This window comes from Symphalangus syndactylus, chromosome 12 (assembly GCF_028878055.3).
Source record: "Symphalangus syndactylus isolate Jambi chromosome 12, NHGRI_mSymSyn1-v2.1_pri, whole genome shotgun sequence".
Taxonomy (NCBI): Eukaryota; Metazoa; Chordata; class Mammalia; order Primates; family Hylobatidae; genus Symphalangus; species Symphalangus syndactylus.
Window position 1 is genome coordinate 138,093,160 of NC_072441.2, and position 18,057 is coordinate 138,111,216.

General features: G+C 53.6%; 1 protein-coding gene across 1 annotated transcript in view; it reads right to left on the reverse strand.

The window, feature by feature from the left end:
- The window catches only part of LOC129469045 (bone morphogenetic protein 8B), a 33,900-nt gene extending 17,780 nt beyond the window's left edge, over positions 1–16,120 (reverse strand). Inside the window, exon 1 of the mRNA XM_055255201.2 lies at positions 15,408–16,120. Coding sequence (XP_055111176.1) covers positions 15,408–15,741 — 334 coding nt within the window. The 5' untranslated portion in view covers positions 15,742–16,120. The remainder of the gene's footprint in view (positions 1–15,407) is intronic.
- Positions 16,121–18,057: the final 1,937 nt, after the last annotated feature.

Sequence of the window (18,057 nt, forward strand, 5' to 3'; positions counted from 1 at the left end):
CCTTGTCAGTGAATGCCCAGCCCCCACCTTCCCATAGAACCAAGGTCTGGAATCTCCCAAAGATGCCTGGCTGAGCGGCAGCACCTCAGCAATGCCACTGGGACGGTCCCCCAGTTCTGGCTCAGACAGAAAGTACCAAATACAATCTCCTCCCATGTTCCCACATGTGGAAACAGAACCCTGACTCCTCGCTGGGCTTCTTCTGCTACCGTGGACCTCCGTCTGATGCTGGGAAATGGGGCATAAAAACCAGGCTGGAACTGGCCAAAAGCGCTCGAGGCCTCTAGATAGGTCCTCAATACACAGCATGCGATGCCTGCTGCTGCCTCCCAGTGGCTGCTGATTTGAGGGTCCATGGAGGGAATTCATGGGAAAGGCCTAGGTTTGCACAACGTGATTTCTTGGGTTTTCCCAGTAAAATTCTGCTGCCAGTTGTAAGGTTGGGAAGTTCATTCCAGGGCTCCCTGTCAGATTCAGATAGGCTGGGGGGCCCATGCAGGAGATATTCTCTGTCCGGCCAATGTCCTGATCCCAATCATCTGAGATACATCCTGCCAGGAATCCTCTCTCTATGATGGCCCTGGAAGGAGCCATTGATGTTTGGAGCAAGGTTTCTGGGCAGTACATTTATTTCCCTCATCTGCAAAATCTGGGACAGTGATCCTATTTTTGAGGGTCCCATAATTTTACTTTTGGGCATGAAGGAGGAGGTTCCTGACTCTGTTACCTTCTCATGATCTGAAGGCTTTATAAGAATATTGACTTTTCCTCATTCATTTTTCCTGGTCACAGCCAGGAATATGAATTAATTCATTATTCAGTACATTTTAAAGCAGTACTAATGGTGCACAAGTCATTATTTAGGTGCAGGAAACACTGAGGTAAGCAAGATGGGGCAGCTCCTGACCCCATGGGGTTTACAGGCTTGCAGGGAAGTCAGATAACAAACATGAAAGTTAACAAACAAGATTAGCCTATGTGCTAAGTGCTAGGAAGTACACAAAGACAGGGGGACTGGGAATAATGCAGGGAGTGTGGGGGCTGCCTTATTTATGTTTTTAACTTGATTTTGAAATACTTTAGGATTATTTAGATCTAAAGACAAGTGGCATGAACAGTGCAGAGACTTCCCATACATTCTTTCCCTGATAGCTTCCCCTAATGACAGCTACTTACATAACCAATCTGTAGTATAAGAAAACCAGGAAATTGGGGGGGCGTGGTGGCTCATGCCTGTAATCCCAGCACTTTGGGAGGCTGAGGCGGGTGGATCATGAGGTCAGGAGTTCAAGACCAGCCCGGCCAAGATGGTGAAACGCTGTCTCTACTAAAAATACAAAAATTAGCTGGGCGTGGTAGTAGGTGCCTGTAATCCCAGATACTCGGGAGGCTGAGGCACAGAACTGCTTGAACCTGGGAGGCGGAGGTTGCAGTGAGCCAAGATTGTGCCACTGCACACTAGCCTGGGTGACAGAGTGAGACTCCGTCTCAAAAAACAAAAACAAAAACAAAAACAAAAAAACAGGAAATCGATACTGTTAACTAAATCCAGACTTTTCTCTAATTTTACTAACTGTCCTACTAATATCCTTTTTCTGTCAAGGATTCAATCTAGGACCCCATGTTATTAAAACATGAATACATTTAGTGTCATTTCCCTTGGGGCCCCACTGATCTGACTATTCCTCAGTCTTTCCTTCCCTTTCAACCTTGACACTTTTTTTTTTTGAGACAGGGTCTTGCCTTGTCACCCAGGCTGGAGTGCAGTGGCACAGTCACAGCTCACTGCAGCCTCAACCACTTGGGCTCAGGTGATCCTCCCACTTCAGCCTCTGGGGTAGCAGGGACCACAGGTATACCCCACCATGCCCAGCTAATTTTTAAAAAAATTGTTTATTGAGACAAGGGCTCATTATGTTGTCTAGGCTGGTCTTGAACTCCTGGGCTCAAGCAGTCCTCTTGCCTTGGCCTTCCAGAGTGCTGGGATTACAGGCATGAGCCACCATGCCTGGCCTTGATACTTTTGAAGAGTGCTGGTCAGTTATTTGTAACATGCCCCTCAATTTGAGTTTGTCTCATGTTTTCTCACATTTTAAATTGAAGTTATGGATTTTGGAGAATACCACAGAAGTGTGTGGGGGAAAGAGAAATCAGACTGTTACTGTGTCTCTGTAGAAAAAGGAAGACATAAGAGACTCCATTTTGATCTGTACTAAGAAAAATTCTTCTGCTTTGAGATGCTGTTAATCTGTAACCCTAGCCCCAACCCTGTGCTCGCAGAAATATGTACCGTATTGACTCAAGGCTTAATGGATTTAGGGCTGTGCAGGATGTGTTTTGTTAAAAATGTGTTTGTAGGCAGTATGTTTGGTAAAAGTCATCGCCATTCTCCAGTCTTGAGTACCCAGGGACAAAAGGCACTGTGGAAAGCTGCAGGGACCTCTGTCCAAGAAAGCCTGGGTATTGTCCAAGGTTTCCCCCCACTCAGACAGCCTGAGATATGGCCTCATGGAAAGGGAAAGACCTGACCAACCCCCAGTCCGATACCCGTAAAGCATCTGTGCTGAGGAGGATTAGTGAAAGAGGAAGGCCTCTTTGCAGTTGAGATAAGAGGAAGACATCTGTCTCCTGCTCATCCCTGGGATTGGAATGTCGTGGTGTAAAACCCGACTGTACATTCTATTTACTGAGATAGGAGAAAACCGCCTTATGGCTGGAGGTGAGACATGCTGGTGGCAATACTGCTCTTTACTGCACTGATATGTTTGTGTAAAGTCAAACAAATCTGGCCTACGTGCACATCGAGGCACAGCAACTTTCCTTAAACTTATTTATGACACAGAGTCCTTTGCTCACATGTTTTCCTGCTGACCCTCTCCCCACCATTACCCTATAGTCCTGCCACATCCCTCTCACCGAGATGGTAGACAGTGATCAATAAATACTGAGGGAACTCAGAGACCAGTACTGGTGCGGGTCCTCCGTATGCTGAGTGCTGGTCCCCTGGGCCGACTTTTCTTCCTCTATACTTTGTCTCTGTGTCTTATTTCTTTTCTCAGTCTCTCGTCTCCACCTTTCGAGAAATACCCACAGGTGTGGAGAGGCAGGCCCCCCTTCATCTGGCGCCCAACGTGGGGCTTGAACCCATGAATCTGAGATTAAGAGTCTCATACTATACTGACTGAGCATGCTGGTGGCAATACTGCTGTTTACTGCATTGAGATGTTTGTGTAAAGTCAAACATAAATCTGGCCTACATGCACATCGAGACACAGCACCTTTCTTTAAACTTATTTATGACACAGAGTCCTTTACTCACATGTTTTCCTGCTGACCCTCTCCCCACCATTACCCTATAGTCCTGCCACATCCCCCTCGCTGAGATGGTAGATAGTGATCAATAAATACTGAGGGAACTCAGAGACCAGTGCCGGTGCAGGTCCTCCATATGCTGAGCGCCGGTCCCCTGGGCCCACTTTTCTTCCTCTATACTTTGTCTCTCTGTGTCTTATTTCTTTTCTCAGTCTCTCATCTCCACCTTTTGAGAAATACCCACAGGTGTGGAGGGGCAGGCCCCCTTCAAAGTGATATGCCCTTCTCAGAGCATCAAATGGGACAATATGATACTATCTTATTACTAGTGGCGTGAACTTTGATTCCCTGGTTACGGTGGTGTCTGCCAGGTTTCTCCACTGTAATGTCACGATTTTTCATTTTATAAATAATAAATATTGTGAGGAAAATACTTTTTTTGTTTTGTTTTGTTTTTTGAGACAGGGTCTCACTCTGCTGCCCAGACTGGAGTCCAGTGGTGTGATTATAGCTTACTGCAGCCACAACCTCCTAAACTTAAGTGATCCTCCCACCTCAGCCTCCTGAGCAGTTAAGACTATAAATAGGCCAGGCGCAATGGCTCCTGCCTATAATCCCAGCACTTTGAGTGGCCGAGGTGAGTGGATCACAAGGTCAGGAGATCGAGACCATCCTGGCCAACATGATGAAACCTCATCTCTACTAAAAAACAAAAAATTAGTCAGGCATAGTGGCGTGTGCCTGTAGTCTCAGCTACTCGGGAGACTGAGGCAGGGGAATCACTTGAACCTGGGAGGTAGAGGTTGCAGTGACCCAAGATTGCACCACTGCACTCCAGCCTGGGAGAGAGAGCAAGACCCCATCTCAAAAAAAAAAAAAAAAAAAAAAAAAAAGACTGTAAGCATAGTGCCACTAAGCCTGGCTAATTTATTTTTTGTAGAGATGAAATCTCACTATGTTGGCCATGCTGGTCTTGAACTCTTGGCTCACCTTGCTGGGATCATAGACATGAGCCAATAGTGATTTTCTTTTTCATTTTTTGAGACAGGGTCTCACTTGGTCACCTAGGCTGCAGTGCAGTGACGCAACCTCAACCTCCCAGGGCTCAAGGGATCCTCCCACCTCAGCCTGTCAAGTAGCTGGGACTACAGTCATGTACAGTCATGTACCACCACACCTGGCTATTTTTTTTTGTATTTTTTTGTAGAGATGGGGTCTTGCCATCTTGTCCAGGCTGGAATAGTGATTTTCTATTTCCTTCTTTCTTTCTACATTTATTAACTGGAATTCTTTTGAAAGAAGACTTGTCCTTTCTTCTACAGTTATTTATTTATTTAAATATTTATTTTAAGACAGAGTCTTGCTCTGTTGCCCAGGCTGGAGTGCAATGGCATGATCTTGGCTCACTGCAACCTCTGCTTCCTGGGTTCAAGTTATTCTCCTGCCTCAGCCTCCTGAGTAGTTGGGACTACAGGTGTGTACCACTACGCATGGCTAATTTTGTATTTTTTTTCAGTAGACACAAGGTTTCACCATATTGGTCAGGCTGGTCTCAAACTCCTGACCTCAGATGATCTGCCTGCCTTGGCCTCCCAAAGTGCTGGGATTACAGGCGTGAGCCACTGTGCCCAGCCTAATTATTTATTTATATCATATGGATTCAAGGGTATTTATCTTATTCTATGGGCTATATCCAATACTATTGTTATTTATTTCATTGCTCAAATTGTTCCAGTTTTGGCCACTGGCAGCTCCTTCAGGTTGGCTCCTGTGTCCTTCTGACCACCCCCATCATCCTTTTCTGAGCACTTCTAACTGGCACCGCAAGATGCTCTAGGTGCATCCTGGGAGTTTCCATCCCCACCCCTGGAATCAGCCATTTCTGCAAGGAGTTCTGTTTTGTTTTGTTTTGCTTTTTGGAGAGATATTTAGAAACCAAGATTTGGGCACTGTGTTGCTCACTGTCCTGGAGTGTCAATACTTTTAGGCCCTTTCAGTGGACAGAGCTAGGAAATATATGTGTGTACATTAATGTGTGCAAAAACACACATCTGTATGTATTGGTATATATATATATATATACATATATATATATATATATATATATATATTTTATTTTAAATATCTGAGGTCATATTGGCACCTCCAATTCCAGTCCAGTGTGGGGTTTTCTTTTCTTTTTTTTTTTTGAGACAGTCTCACTCTGTCAGCCAGGCTAGAGTGCAGTGGCATGATCTCAGCTCACTGCAACCTCTGCTGCCTGGGTTCAAGCAATTCTCCTGCCTCAGCCTCCCAAGTAACTGGGATTACAAGTGCCTGCCACTGAGCCCAGCTAACTTTTGTATTTTCAGTAGAGACAGGGTTTCACCATCTTGGCCAGGCTGGTCTTGAACTCCTGACCTCATGATCCACCCGCCTCGGCCTCCTAAAGTGCTGGGATTATAGGTATGAGCCATCGCGCCCGGCCCAGTGTGGGGTTTCTTTAGGTGTGATGTTTGAGAAGGCCTCGTGAGTAAGATACTCTAAGATCAGACCTGAACACTTTTGGGCATTGCTGGCAGGAATGCAAAATGGCACAATCCCTAGGGTAGGAAATCTGGCAGTAATCTAGCAAAATGATACATGCTGTGACTCAGAAACTGTACTTCCAAGAAAATGTCCCAGCTGGCTGTGATGGCTCACATCTGTAACCCCATCACTTTGGGAGGCCAAGGCAGGAGGACCACTTGAGGCCATGAGTTCAAGATCAGCCTGGGCAACATAGGGAGGCTCTGTCTCTAGAAAAATTTTTTAAATTAGCCAGGCATCAGAGGTTGTAGTGAGGTGAGATCACATCACTGCACTTTAGCTCTTTGTTTTGAGGCAGAGTGAGACCCTGTCTCACAACAAAACAAACAAACAAACAAACAAAATTAGCCAGACACGATGGCACTTTGCTTATAGTCTATTCAGGAGGCTGAGGTAGGATGGCTTGAGCCTGGGGGGTAGAGACTGCAGTGAGCTGTCATTGTGCCATGGCACTCCAGGGTGAGACTCTGACTCAAAAAAAGAAAAAGAAAAAAGCAAGGTGAACAGTACAGATAATATACCCCTTGCTACAGTTTGGATGTGTTTTAACCCTGACAAAACTCAGGTTGAAATTTGATCCCCAATGTGGCTGTGATGGGAGGTGGGACCTAGTGGGAGGTGTCTGGGTCATGGGGATGAACCCCTCATAGACTAATGCCATGGAGGAGGGGGCCAGTGGGTGGGTTTCCCTCTCAGGGGAATGGATTAGTTCCCTAGACGGGGGAGGCTGTTAAAAAGTCTGGCTTGCTCTCTTACTTCCTCTCACCACATGCTCTCTTTGCACTGTCCTTCCACTTTCTGCCATGAGTTGAAGTAACCTGAGGCTCTCACCAGATGCAGCTGCCCAGCCTTGAGCCTTTCAGCCACTAGAATTGCATGCCAAATAAACCTGTTTTCGGCTGGGCGCGGTGACTTACACCTGTAATCTCAGCACTTTGGGAGGCTGAGGTGGGTGGATCACCTGAGGTCAGGAGGTTGAGACCAGCCTGGCCAACATGGTGAAACCCCGTCTCTACTAAAAATACAAAAAATTAGCCAGGTGTGGTGGCGGGTGCCTGTAGTCTCAGCTACTTGGGAGGCTGAGGCAGGAGAATCTCTTGAACCCAGGATGTAGAGGTTGCAGTGAGCTGAAACTGTACCATTGCACCCCAGCCAGGGTGACAGAGCAAGACTCTGTCTCAAAAATAAAATAAAATAAAATAAACCTCTTTTTTTTTTTGGTAAATTACTCAGCCTTAGGGAGTCTGTTACAGCAACACAAGACAGAGTAAGACAACCTTGTATCTAATAAAGGGTGAGCCCATCATCATCCTCACCATCAAACACGGGTCACCTTGAACAGGTTTCTCAATTGTGGCACCACTGACATTTTGGCCAGATAATTCTTTGTTGTAGGGGCTGTTCTGTGTACTGCAGGATGTTGAGCAGCATCCCCGGCCTCTGCCCCTTAGCCGACAGCAGCACTCCCTTCCCCTCCCCATTTGCAACAACCAAAAAGGGCTCCAGATATTGCCAAATGTTTCCTGGGAGGCAAGATTGTCAGTAGTGGAGAAACACTGCCTTTCAAAAATGCTAGGGATCCATTCATTAGTCTAAAACATGGGAAGTAAGGGGAAAAAATACCCTCGACTGTAGGAGAAGGAACCAGTTTTGTGAAGATGTGGACAGCCTTCTAGGCAGAGGGAACAGTGGATACAAAGGCTCTGCATGTTTGAGAAACATCAAGGAGGCTGGTGTGGTTGGAATCTAGTGGTCAGGGGGCCGAGGTGTATGAGGAGGTTAGAGTGACAGGCAAGGCCAGTTCATCTCCAAGAAATCCTGTTTCTCAGCCTCCAAGAACTCAGCACAGTGATTCAAAGAAGCCCTGTGACTTGGGAAGAACTTTAAAACTTCAATTGTTGCCAACCAATATTGTGACAGTCCATGACCTTGGGAGGTGAGAAGTCACTTGGGCCACAGTGCGCCTGTAGAGCTTTCTGCAGCCAACAGGGACTGGTGACAGCCAGTTCCACTGAGACACACCAGCTGGGGGCTTGGCTCAGAATGCAGGACAGACAATGCCACCCACGCAGAGCTGCACATGGGAGGCAGAAAAGGTTACTTTCTGAACCACCTCACTGTGGCTCTGGGAAAATAAACAATCAGAGAGCCCTCAGCCTCCTCCTCCAGCCTCGGATAAAGCAATCTCCGGACCCTGCTCTTCCAGGAAAGGCCACTGTGGGCAGGAGGTGGCCTTCACCGGGCATGGCCACCAGCTAGGCCTCCAGATGCCAAACCCTGCGACCCTCAGCCCGACATCAACAAGGGCTCTGGCTATTTTTGTGCCCTGGGCAATTTAGTCTCACCCAGACAACCTAAATCTGTCTTATTTCTGACCAAAAAATGAGACTTCAAAAGACACCCTCATCTTCCAGCTCAGAACAGAATCCTGTGGCCTGTGACCCGTCCCACCTCCCCTCAGACCCTCCCCAGCCCCGAAGGGCCCACAGGAAGAGCGTCCCAGGGCCCTCCCTGCGCTGGCCCTGCCATCTGTCCCTCGGGCCTCTGTGCCTTCTGCCTGCAGACGCCTCCGCCAGAGTCCCTCCTGGAAGCTGCTCTCCCTGGGTGGCCCCGTCCCTCTCAGTCCGGCTGAGAAGCCTCCCAGTCCTCAGACCCCAGGCAGGTCAGGCTTTCAGCCTCTCCCGGCCCCCATGCCAGGGCTTGCTGTCTCTGGTTCGGCTGTTCCTCTGGACAGCGAGCCCTTGGAGGGCCAGGACGGAGCCACGTGGGTGGACACGGGAGGCTCGCATGTCGGCTCATCGGCCGCCGTGTTCCAGGGCCCCAGAGCGGGGGTGCCCCGGCCCCTTCTTCCCAAGGGCCTCTTGTCCCCAGGACAGCGGCTCAGTGTCCGGCACTCAGAGCCCTTTGGGCTGCGTATCACTGCCAGTCTGGGTGTGGCTACCATGTCCCCGTGTGACTCCATCAGAAGCCACCGACATTCCCATTGCTGTGGACCTGCCTCCTCTCCCGGCCTGGCCCCTGAGGGTGGACAGCGGCTCCCCCAGAGCTGGGGGCGCATGGGCCGGGCCTGCCTGGCTGGTTCCACAGGCAGCAACGGCAGGGGGCAGGGGCACTTCAGACCCAAAAGAAGGCTTGGGCCCCACAGCCTCTGCAGGCCAAGGGAGGGCGGGACTCATGACCTGTTGGTTCTGCATCCTGAAGGGGCTCCTCCCACCCAGAAATCTCAGCACCGCCTCGAGGCGGGCCCAGGGCTCCATGCTGAGGTATTTCCAGCCGGGCCTCACCACTGGCTTGCTTCAAGGGCTGTTTCCATAAATGGTGCTGCTCTCATAATTACCGGCCCAGGCCTCAGACAGCTCTGGACCCCAAATTAAAAGGGAACACCCACACACGCCACCACATCAAGCCTGCCAAGGCCAAGAATAGATCCCAGGAGATGTGAGCAAGAAAGACGCAATTCCTCCAGTGAAATCCCGGGAAGGAACTGAACTGTGGGAATTTTCCAGAAACAAGTGGTCACGGTGACACATCCTCTCTTGCCTGTGGGAAAGAGGTTCCGGGAGGAGGGGGGCTGGGTGCACCTCCCCACCCTGTGCCTCAGCCCGGAGGAGCCCCCATCAGCAGGCAGGGGGTGGGCACATTCTTTGGTCAGAGCTGGAAAGGCCTTCAGGCAACCCTGCAGAGATGGGGAAACTGAGGCCAAGGAGGGGCAGAGGGTTTCCAGGGTTAGATTAGAGGCCCGTGTCAGATTAGAGGCCTGTGATGTGGATGTTCACACTTGGGGCCAGTGTGAAATGAGTGGCCCTGGAGTTCAATGGGACATATTGGGATGGGGGTCACCCGTCAACAAGGCCCTCCTATCAACAGACGCCCGAGAATGCCAGTGAAGCCACCTTCCTCCAGGCAGGGCTCTGGGGGACGTGGGGTCCCAGGGGAGGGCCCAGGGAGCCGTGGCACCCATTGTCGGCCCACACACAGACAGGGAGGGCTGGCCCCAGTCTGTTCCACCTGACCAGACCCAGGCTCCTCCTGGCTTCCCCTGCCTCCTGCTGGGCTCCTCTTTCCCTCAACTTCCTGCCACGGGGTAGGGGGCAGGGGCGGGGAAGAGTCAGAATTGGTCCTGTTCTCAGGTTGTTCAGGGGTTGCTGGGGAGTAGGAGAAAGAGGCGCTAGGTGAGCCCCTGCATCACACAGGCAGAAAGCGACTGGAATCCTAAGAGAAGTGCACGCAATGCAGGTGGGGCTTCTGCCTGGAAAGAGCCTGTCCCTGTGGAATTGTGGGGTAGGGGCAGAGAGATTTATGGAAACCCTGACCCACCTTCATTTAAAAGTGGGTGGAGTTTTCACAAGCAAAAATGGAGGTAAGTGTATTCTATGAAGGAGCTACCCAACGAGCAATGGCAGAGAAGTGGGGCACAATCGATCAGCCCCCATCTGTAAAGTTCCTACTGTGTGTCGGCCTCCAGCTGGCCACACTGCATGCAACCCCGGGAGGCTGGCTCACTGAATTAGTCTCAAAGGTGTGGAAACTGAGTTTCAGGACTTTCAGCAAGCTGCTCAACATCACACAGCTCCCAAATGGCACACGCAAGATTAAAACCCCTGCTTTAATACATCCACAGAGGGATGTGGATAAAAGTGTTCGGAACAACACGAATGTCCGTAACAATGGATGGACTGTGGTATGTATATTCATGCAATGGAATACAACTCAGTTACGAAAAAAAGAACTACAGATACAACAACATGGAGGAAAATGGAAAAAGAAGTATGCTGGGCCAAAGACTAGACTCAAGAGTATGCACTGTAAGATTCCATTTATGTGAAGTTCAAAGAACAGGCCATGGCAATGACAATCAGAAAGTAGTTGCTGGAGGGATTGTCTGGTAGGAATGGGGCTCCCTGGGGGCACCCAAGTTACATGCTTCTGCAGAATCTGAATTTTGTAGAATGAGCATGTATTATTTTTATAAATCCCCCCCAAATAAAAATACTTTGACAACAGGCTTCTCAGCTTACAATACACATTCACATTTAGTTCAATTCGACAGCACTTACTGCATCTAATGATAGGCGGGGACCTGGCCTGGGGTGGAGGCAGCTGCTGTGTCTGACATGGAGGCAGGGAGACAACCTGCTGTGTGGCCTTGGGGAAACCACCTAACTGCTCTGAGCCTCATTCTCCTCTCTTTTAAACACAGATGTGACAGCAATTGTGAGATACCAATGAAGGAAGAGATGCGGAGGTTCTGGGCACGTGGGCATCACTGGGTATCATCTCACACAAGCCCGCAACAGCCCCATAAGATGAGTATCTCCATTTTACAGAGGAGGAAACTGAGGCTTGGGGAGGGTGACTGGAAAGCCCAGATCACACTGAGATCAGGTGTCAGTGTCAGGATGCAAATTCCGTGTGTGTGGGTCTCAGGTTAGAAACCCCCAATCTAGCCCTGTCTGTCCTGCCATTGTTCAGCCCCTCCTGTTTCCAGATGGGGCGTTGCTGTCTAGCACACCCGACAGTTACCTTTAGGGCTCATGTATGTATTATGTGTCTCTCACACTAGAAAGTCATCTCCCTGAGGGCAGGGACTTTACTTTTCTCATTGTTATATCCCCAGCAACTAAAACTGTGCCTGGTCTGTGGTAGGTGATTCATAACTATTTGCTGAATGAATGAATGGGAAAATGAAAGAGGTCCCTAGAAAAGAACCAAAGGAAGTGGCCCTGGGGCCCACGGAGATGGTGCCACCCTTCCAGGTCACACGGCTGGCAAGGGCAGAGCAGGACCCGGGCCAGGTCCTGAATTCCCACTCAGTCCTGCTTCTCCCAAATCCAGACGGCTCTGTTCATCAACACCCCTGTCCATGGCCACCGGAGACCACAGGAGCAAATCTGTCTGATTCAGGAAGGGATCAGGACAAAAACGAAGCTGCCTGCATTCTGATCCTGGCTGGACTTCTGCCTGCTAGTCCTGCTTATGCCTCAGTTTCTCAATCTGGAACATGGGCACCTGCCTCTCTGCTGACGTGGGTGGAGAAGGATTCAGAAGGAGTGTGCAGAGGTGGTCCTTCCTGCCATCCTTCCTCCCTCAGGAGGGGCCGGGCCGGCCTGAGGCACTGGGGCCAAGGCATGGCAGTGTTATGAGAAGGCGCCTCTGCCACAGAGCCACAGGGTCAGGGCTGGGAGGCACCTTGCTTTTCTGATGCCATCACCGTAGAATGGACGAGAAAGCAGAGGCCCAGGGAAGGGAAGGGCCGTGGCTCAGGACATGCAGGAGTTAATGGTGGACCCAGGCAGCACAAGAACCTGGGTCCTGCCTCCCAGCTCAGGGCTCTCCCCTCCCTGAGCACAGAGAGACCAGGGACAGAATCCAGCCGCTCCATCACTGTCCTGCCCAAGAGAACCCAGGTCTACAGGCTGATATGGATGACAGGCCAGGCAGGGCCCCGGCTCTGACCCCAGCCCTGGCCTCCCAGTGCAGGCTCTGAACATCACGACACAGGCTTGGCTTCCTAAAGCACCTGCTCTGCACAGAGGCCTGAGCCATGGTGGGAGGCCTGTGACAGCCCCACCCTCTGGGTCCTACAGGCTGCCATCAAGAGTTGGGCCCTAGGGGCACGAGGCCTGGCTTTTCAGGAGTCAGATGAAGCTGATAGGAGAGGTGGAGCTGGCGGGAGCAGGTGTGGGAGCCTGGGTGTGGGCGGTGACACCACAGCGACCCTGCTATTAGATCCCTTGGTGGCCTCTGCCCGCATGCCTATAATCTCAGCTACTCGGGAGGCTGAGGCAGGAGAAGGGCCACCAACCTCCAGGGGCCTCCAAACATGGAGAGCATCCTGGTATGTGTCTATCCACTCCCCATCCACCCCGCCCCACCCAGCCTCAGTAATTACCAGTTAAAGCTACTCTGAGAGAGTTCTACTAGTGCAGTTAGCACAGCAGGATAAAGAAGGCCTTTCTGACAGCTGGCTGCGCCCACCCACAGCCTGGGCTTCCACTAACAACGATCTGCTTGTTAATCCCACAGCGCTGGACGCCCCGAGTCTTCATGAAGTGCTCAGAGCTGGTGCGGGAAGAAGCTGGGATTTGGAATCCACAGCCGTGGATGCCACCTTGGATGTGCTGTGTGGCCCTGGGCTGGCCATTTAATCTCTCTGAGCGCATGAAACGGGGCTGGCAAAACAGTCTCACATGAATTAAATGAGGAATTGTAAGGCTGTGAAAGTTCACATGTGGCCAGGCATGGTGGTTCATGCCTGTAATCCCAGCACTTTGGGAGGCTGAGGTGGGAGGATCGCTTGAGTTCAGGAGTTCAAGACCAGCCTGGGCAATATAGTGAGACTCTCCGTCTCTACAAGAAATATTTAAAAATTCTCTGGGTGTGGTGGTGTGCAACTGTAGCCCTAGCTACTGGGGAGGCTGAGGGAGGAAGATTGCTGGAGGCCGGGAATTAGAGGTTGCAGTGAGCTATAATCGCACCACTACACTCCAGCCTGAGGAATGCAGTGAAATCCTGCCTCTTAAAAAAAAAAAAAAAGAAAGAAAGAAAAGAAAAGAAAAAGTTCACACGCTACTTTTCATTTTAAAAATGAGTACAAACACCTTTGATTGGCTTTTAGAATTCATTTCTGGGTTTCATGTGTATAAGACATGTGGAGATGTTCCTGTCACCTCCACACTAAGGCTGGGCCACAGCTGGGAGGCCAACAGTGCCCAGGTCCAGGTTCACCGTCTGAGGGGCGCAGCACAGGCTTTCTACTCCTGCCCCTCTACCAATCACACAACAACCCTGAGGACAGATCACCAGGCGCCTCATTTTACAAGGAGCAACCAAGGCTGAGAGGGTGAGGAACTTCCCTAAGGTCACACAGAGGGGTAGGCCCTGCCCAATTCACAGCAACAGCGCTACCAGGCTGTGCATGCCTTGACCCAGGGGATGCCAGGGGAGGTAGGATGTGGGCTGGGTGGTGGTGACTCATTCTGATGGGCGGCTCCCCCGGGGACATTCTTGGACAACTCTTCTTGGTCCTGAGCCCAGTGTCAGCCTGTCCTGATGACAGAGCCCCAGCCCCAGCTTCACGGATGGTCTCCTCTGTCCCACATCCCCACCCTGTCCTCTACCTACAAAAGCAGCATCCAGATCCCACCGGCCAGAGTCCTGTGCCTGACACTGGGCGTTCAGCGATGGTGAACGGCTGCCTCCTGCTGCTCACCCCCACCACCAGCTCTGGGTTGCGGGAGGCAGAGGCTTGGCCATGCCCTCTTCTGCCCTAGTGTAGGAAGCAAATGGCTGATGGCCCCACAAAACCTGCTGCGGCTCAGTCCCCTGTGTTCCTCAGCCCAGACTCCTCAGAAAGCTCTCTGCACCCTGAAAGCCTGACCTGACAACAGAAATGTCATCTCATGGAGCCCTGGATGGACAGTCAGGCTTCCTGGGCCTGTCCTGGCTCAGCGGCGTAGAGGCTGCGCTGTCCTAGGCATGGCGCTGCCTCTCTGAGCCTCACTGTCCTCATCTGGGAGATAGGGATGAAGACCGTGGCTGTTATCAGGGTTGTCGCGAGGATGAAGAATTAATGATGCTGTCTGTGGAGGGAGGCTAGCGGCTGGGGCAGGTACCCTCTCCCTACTCTCAGCTCCACAGCTCCCCCACTTCGGGCTGAGCTATGGTCCTTGGTTCCCCAGACCCCGGCCCGGCACTAGCCACAGACAGGAGGCAAAGCAGATGGGGGACCTGACCAACAGTAACTACACGACCATAGACCAAAGAGTTTAGTACTGGAAAAAAAAAAAAAATCTGAGATCTTAAGGAATAAATAGCTCCAGGGTTTGATACAAGACGTTTGCAGACAGGAAAAGCCGGGCTTTGCCTGGGAGAACACAGTGGGTCCACCTGCCCACTGGGCCATTCCACAGGACCGGACACTCACCCTATACCAGGCCACATGCCAGGTGCAGGGCCCAGGGTGACAAGGCCACAGTCCCTGCCCCAGCGAGCTGAGTTTGCTTCTTCCCCAGCCGCTCCCCTGACAGCCGCACCCCACCCAGGCTCCGCACAGGGAAGAGCCTGCTGTGGACTCAGGGCACGCGACTCAGCTCTGGTCACTCTGATGATGTGACCACAGGTTTCCACGCTGAACTTTGTCCCTCTCCTCAGTACTGCCCTTATCACAGTGACAGCATCCTGGCCTCTGTTTACTCACCTGTCTCCCCAGGACCAGGATGTCTTCCCCAGGCAGCCCAGGTGGGCAAAGACATCACTTGATTCTTACTCCTGGGTGTATTTGGGGCAGGGTGAAGGCAGCGCCTGGGAGTCCACAGTCTCCCACACCCTGCTCCTGACCACCCCGCAGCCCAGGGGGCCCCATGACCCTTAGACCTTCCCTAACCACGGCGGTCCCACTCCCCTGTGGTTCGCATCCACCGTCTGTAATTTCCCGTTCGGCCAGGGCCCGGCACCGCCCGCGGATGCGCGCCCCTCCCCTGCAGCCAGTTTACTCCGAGGGTCTCCGCGCTGGCGGCCGCACTCACCCATGTTGACGAAGCTCATGACCAGGTCGGCGCGGCCCAGGCGCCGCTCCGCGAGCGCGCCGTCCTCGTCGTCGTCGCCAGCCATGGCGTGGTACAGGTCCAGCATGAAGAGCGGCGCGGACGCGGGCAGCCGGGAGGCGGCGGGTGGCGCGCGGGGCCGGGGCCGCCCAGGCAGCCCGAGCACCGCCAGGATCTCTCGCTGCACGTCCCGGCGCTCGCGCGCGCCCAGACGTCGCTGGGGACAGCCGGGCGGGGGTCGCGGGCCGGGGCCGCCCCCGCCCAGCGCGCACAACGCCAGGCCCAGGAGCCAGAGCGGGCCCGGGAGCGCGGCCATGGCGGGCCGGGGGCGCTCAGCGGGCGCGCATCAGCTCCGGGGCCGCCCCTGGGCCCGGGGACGCCCCGACGGCGAACAGGGAGCTGAGTTCGGCGAGCAGGGGGCGGGGCTCGGCGGGCGGCGTCTGCGGCCTCAGCGCTGGCCCTGGGGCGCCCTCCGCGCGGCACCTGCCCAGGCTCCGGGACAAGCGGACGCTGACGCGGACGCGGACGCCGACGCTTCGAGGCTGCTCTGACGCCTGGGACTGTCAGTCAATCCGTCTGTCGCCGCCGTTCCCACCAGTCCGGCTGTGGCTGCGGTCTGCGCAGAGCAGGGGCGACGGGCGAGCTCCCAGCGACCCGGGCGGCGCGATTCCCGCGAGTCCCTGCTCCCGCTCAGCCGTCGGTGCCGCCCGCCCACCCCCAGGACTGACCAATGGGGGCGCGGGGGCGGAGCCTGGGCGCGAGGCCACGAGGCCGCGCCCGCGAGGGGCGCGGGGCGGCGGCAGGTGTTGCGGGTGAGGCGACCCCGAGGTGCGACCTCGGCGTGGCTGGCGGGTGGTCCGGGCGAGGAGCCTGTAGCCTGGGCGTCAGCGTGGTCAGGGCCGTCGTGGCTCCCGCCGTGGGCCTCGGCGCAGAGATCCTAAGGCCGCGGCGCCGTCCCGGTCCCGCCAGTGGTGCCACTCGGCCGCCCCGCCGTGGTGTGCCGGGGTCGCCACCGGGCCCGACACGCGTCCGTAGCCCCGTCTGGAGAGCCAGGCGGTACCAGCCAAGCCCCGCGGGTGGGGCACGTTCCTCTGCCCGCAGCAGCCGGCCCGGGTTCTGGCCACCGCGGCCCTTCACCGCCTCCTGGCGCCTTCCCCGTGGACCCTGCATGCGCTTCTGCGGGCGCCTCCTTCCCGGCACCTGCTCGGCTGCTTCTCCCTGCGTCCCCCACCTGGCTCCCGCGTGAGCCCGGGCAGCGCCCCAGTCGGGCCGCACCCGCCAGCCCTCGCTGTGCGCCCTGCGTCCCCGGTACTGATCCAGCTTGGCGGAGGAGGCTCCGCCTCCTGCCTCCAGCCGGGCCAGAAGCTCTGGGGCCCTTCCCGAGCACTCGGGAGCCACCTGTGCACATCTTCTCAGTCCCCACGGCCCCGGTGCAGGCTTGGCAAGAGAAGGATCCCAGCGGAAACGTCTCGACTGACTCAGTCCCTTTCTGCACTCCCTGGGTGCGCTCTCACCTTACATAATTATTCCTGTGTGGTTCAGGCGCTGCGGAAGGAGAAGGCACCTAGACTGCGCTGGGAAGGCTCCTGGAGTTGACCTGGAGCGCCAGGAAAGGTCAGTGGAGGAAAGTGCTCCAGACGGAGGGAATAGCTTGTGCCAAGGCCCTGAGACCCCAGCTGGGGAGCCTAATAATGGTAACAGTCAGCACTTGCCACGCGCAAGGCATGTTCTGAGTGTGTGTCTCGTGTCATTTCTGTGATGCTCGCACATCGTTAGGGGGTACATACCACTGGAACCTCCTCTCTTAATAAATGAGGAAACTGAGGCACACGGCGGTTAAGGGACTTACGCCAGGTCACACAGCAGCAGTGGAGCTGGGCTGGGGCAGGGGGGCAGCTGCTCAGTGGAACCTGGAAAGCCCAGGGGGTAAATGGCGGAGGCTGGAGGGGCTGGCAAGGGAGGGACCGCAAAGGGCCTCACAGGGGCTAGATGAGGGCCCTGGGCACCAGAGATTATGGTGCCCCCCATGTGGATTGAAGATTAAACCTCGAAGCAACTGTATAGTGCCCTCAAAATCACATTTTGAAGTCATCACTTCAATAAAATTTTCTACATCAATTTCTTAATCCAAATAGTCATTTGCTGGTGCCTTAAACACGTGCCTGGTTTGTCTTTTACCCAACAGGTATATTTCCACACTGCTCGTAAATTTTCTGCGCGGTCCCCAGAGCGCCCCACATGAGGCACCTGCACCAGCTCCGGGCGGAGCAGATGAGGACTGGTAGCCGGGGCTACTCTGTGGACTGGGACTGTCCCACAAGGATACTGAGCTAAGGATAATGCAGAATAACCGTTGCAAGTACCCAAGACCAGAGCATGGAAGCAGAGCGGAATATGGATCAGAGGGAGACAGGAGTCAGGGCCCTGCAGTTGGAGGCAGGTACAGTAATCAGATGTGGGGGTGGGTACAATGACAATGAGTCTCTAATGGTGATGGGGTGGACGGGCAGAGGAGAAAGCTGTTTAGGCGGCTGAATCCACAAGGCTTTGTCCCCATGTCATCTTGGTCAGTCTTGGAATCTCCTGCCCATGCCCCCTTCACTGTCCTCTCTGCACGCCCCTTTTGAATCCA